Here is a 1,321-nt window from a genome sequence, read left to right as displayed (position 1 = left end):
AACGACAGAGTCCTTCCTACAATAGAAACCGTTACAACGACAAAGCCTGTTCTACAATAGAAACAGTTACAACGACAGAGCCCGTCCTACAATAGAAACCGTTACAACGACAAAGCCTGTTCTACAATAGAAACAGTTACAACGACAGAGCCCGTCCTACAATAGAAACCGTTACAACGACAAAGCCTGTTCTACAATAGAAACAGTTACAACGACAGAGCCCGTCCTACAATAAAAACCATTACAAAGACGAAAAGTTCTACAAAAATTATTTAAATATTAATATAATAAAATAATGAAAAATTAAAATAACTTCGGGGGATGTGGACTTGTGACATTGATCCTTCTGATATTAAAACAAAAAATCAAGAACTCCAAACCGCGTGTAAGAGATTAGTATTACGTTTCTAGTTATTTCCAATAATAATTGTAATCATGAACTACATAGAGTAGAATGAAAATCTGATCATGCATTCATTCACATTTTGTTATCACTAAAAATGTAAATTTAATGTGAAAATTTAAGATTTATTTTATAGTTGAAAAGAGAAGACGAGCAGGCATGTTTGAACATGAATAAAATTACTTACTCCGAACAGGAGTGTTGTTATCTGTTTCTAGTTCCCACATCAGTTGTAAACTCGTGGAAGTTGATGACGACACTTTTATTCTTGGTGTATTAGGTGGATCTAAGGAATAAGTTTAAGATGAAGGTTTTAATACACGTTTGTGATACATCCAGTGCACTGGACTTGTGTGACCAAAAGCAAACTAACCACACAACTCTAAAAGATACAGCGTTAACTACACATCTGTGATCAACACAGTGTTAACTACACATCTGTGATCAACACAGTGTTAACTATACATCTGTGATCAATACAGTGTTAACTACACATCTGTGATCAATACAGTGTTAACTACACATCTGTGATCAGTGCAGTGTTAACTACACATCTGTGATCAATACAGTGTTAACTACACATCTGTGATCAATACAGTGTTAACTACACATCTGTGATCAATGCAGTGTTAACTACACACCTGTGATCAATACAGTGTTAACTACACATCTGTGATCAGTACAGTATTAACTATACATCTGTGATCAATACAGTGTTAACTACACATCTGTGATCAACACAGTGTTAACTACACATCTGTGATCAGTACAGTGTTAACTACACATCTGTGATCAATACAGTGTTAACTACACATCTGTGATCAACACAGTGTTAACTACACATCTTTAATCAATACAGCGTTAACTACACATCTGTGATCAACACAGTGTTAACTACACATCTTTAATCAATACAGC

At 34.7% G+C, this 1,321-nt stretch overlaps 1 protein-coding gene across 7 annotated transcripts in view; it reads right to left on the bottom strand.

Annotated features, from left to right (window-relative positions):
- LOC106469055 (Down syndrome cell adhesion molecule-like protein Dscam2) overlaps nucleotides 1-1,321 on the bottom strand; it is a 77,591-nt gene that overhangs the window by 35,050 nt on the left and 41,220 nt on the right. For all 7 annotated transcript variants that reach the window (XM_022397452.1, XM_022397455.1, XM_022397449.1 and 4 more), the window contains one exon: nucleotides 591-689. In XM_022397452.1, coding sequence (XP_022253160.1) covers nucleotides 591-689 — 99 coding nt within the window. The remainder of the gene's footprint in view (nucleotides 1-590; nucleotides 690-1,321) is intronic.

The sequence above is a fragment of the Limulus polyphemus genome, unplaced genomic scaffold (assembly GCF_000517525.1).
Source record: "Limulus polyphemus unplaced genomic scaffold, Limulus_polyphemus-2.1.2 Scaffold3277, whole genome shotgun sequence".
Classification (NCBI taxonomy): domain Eukaryota; kingdom Metazoa; phylum Arthropoda; class Merostomata; order Xiphosura; family Limulidae; genus Limulus; species Limulus polyphemus.
Note: the sequence above shows the minus strand (reverse complement) of the source record. Positions and strands in the feature narration are given on the sequence as shown.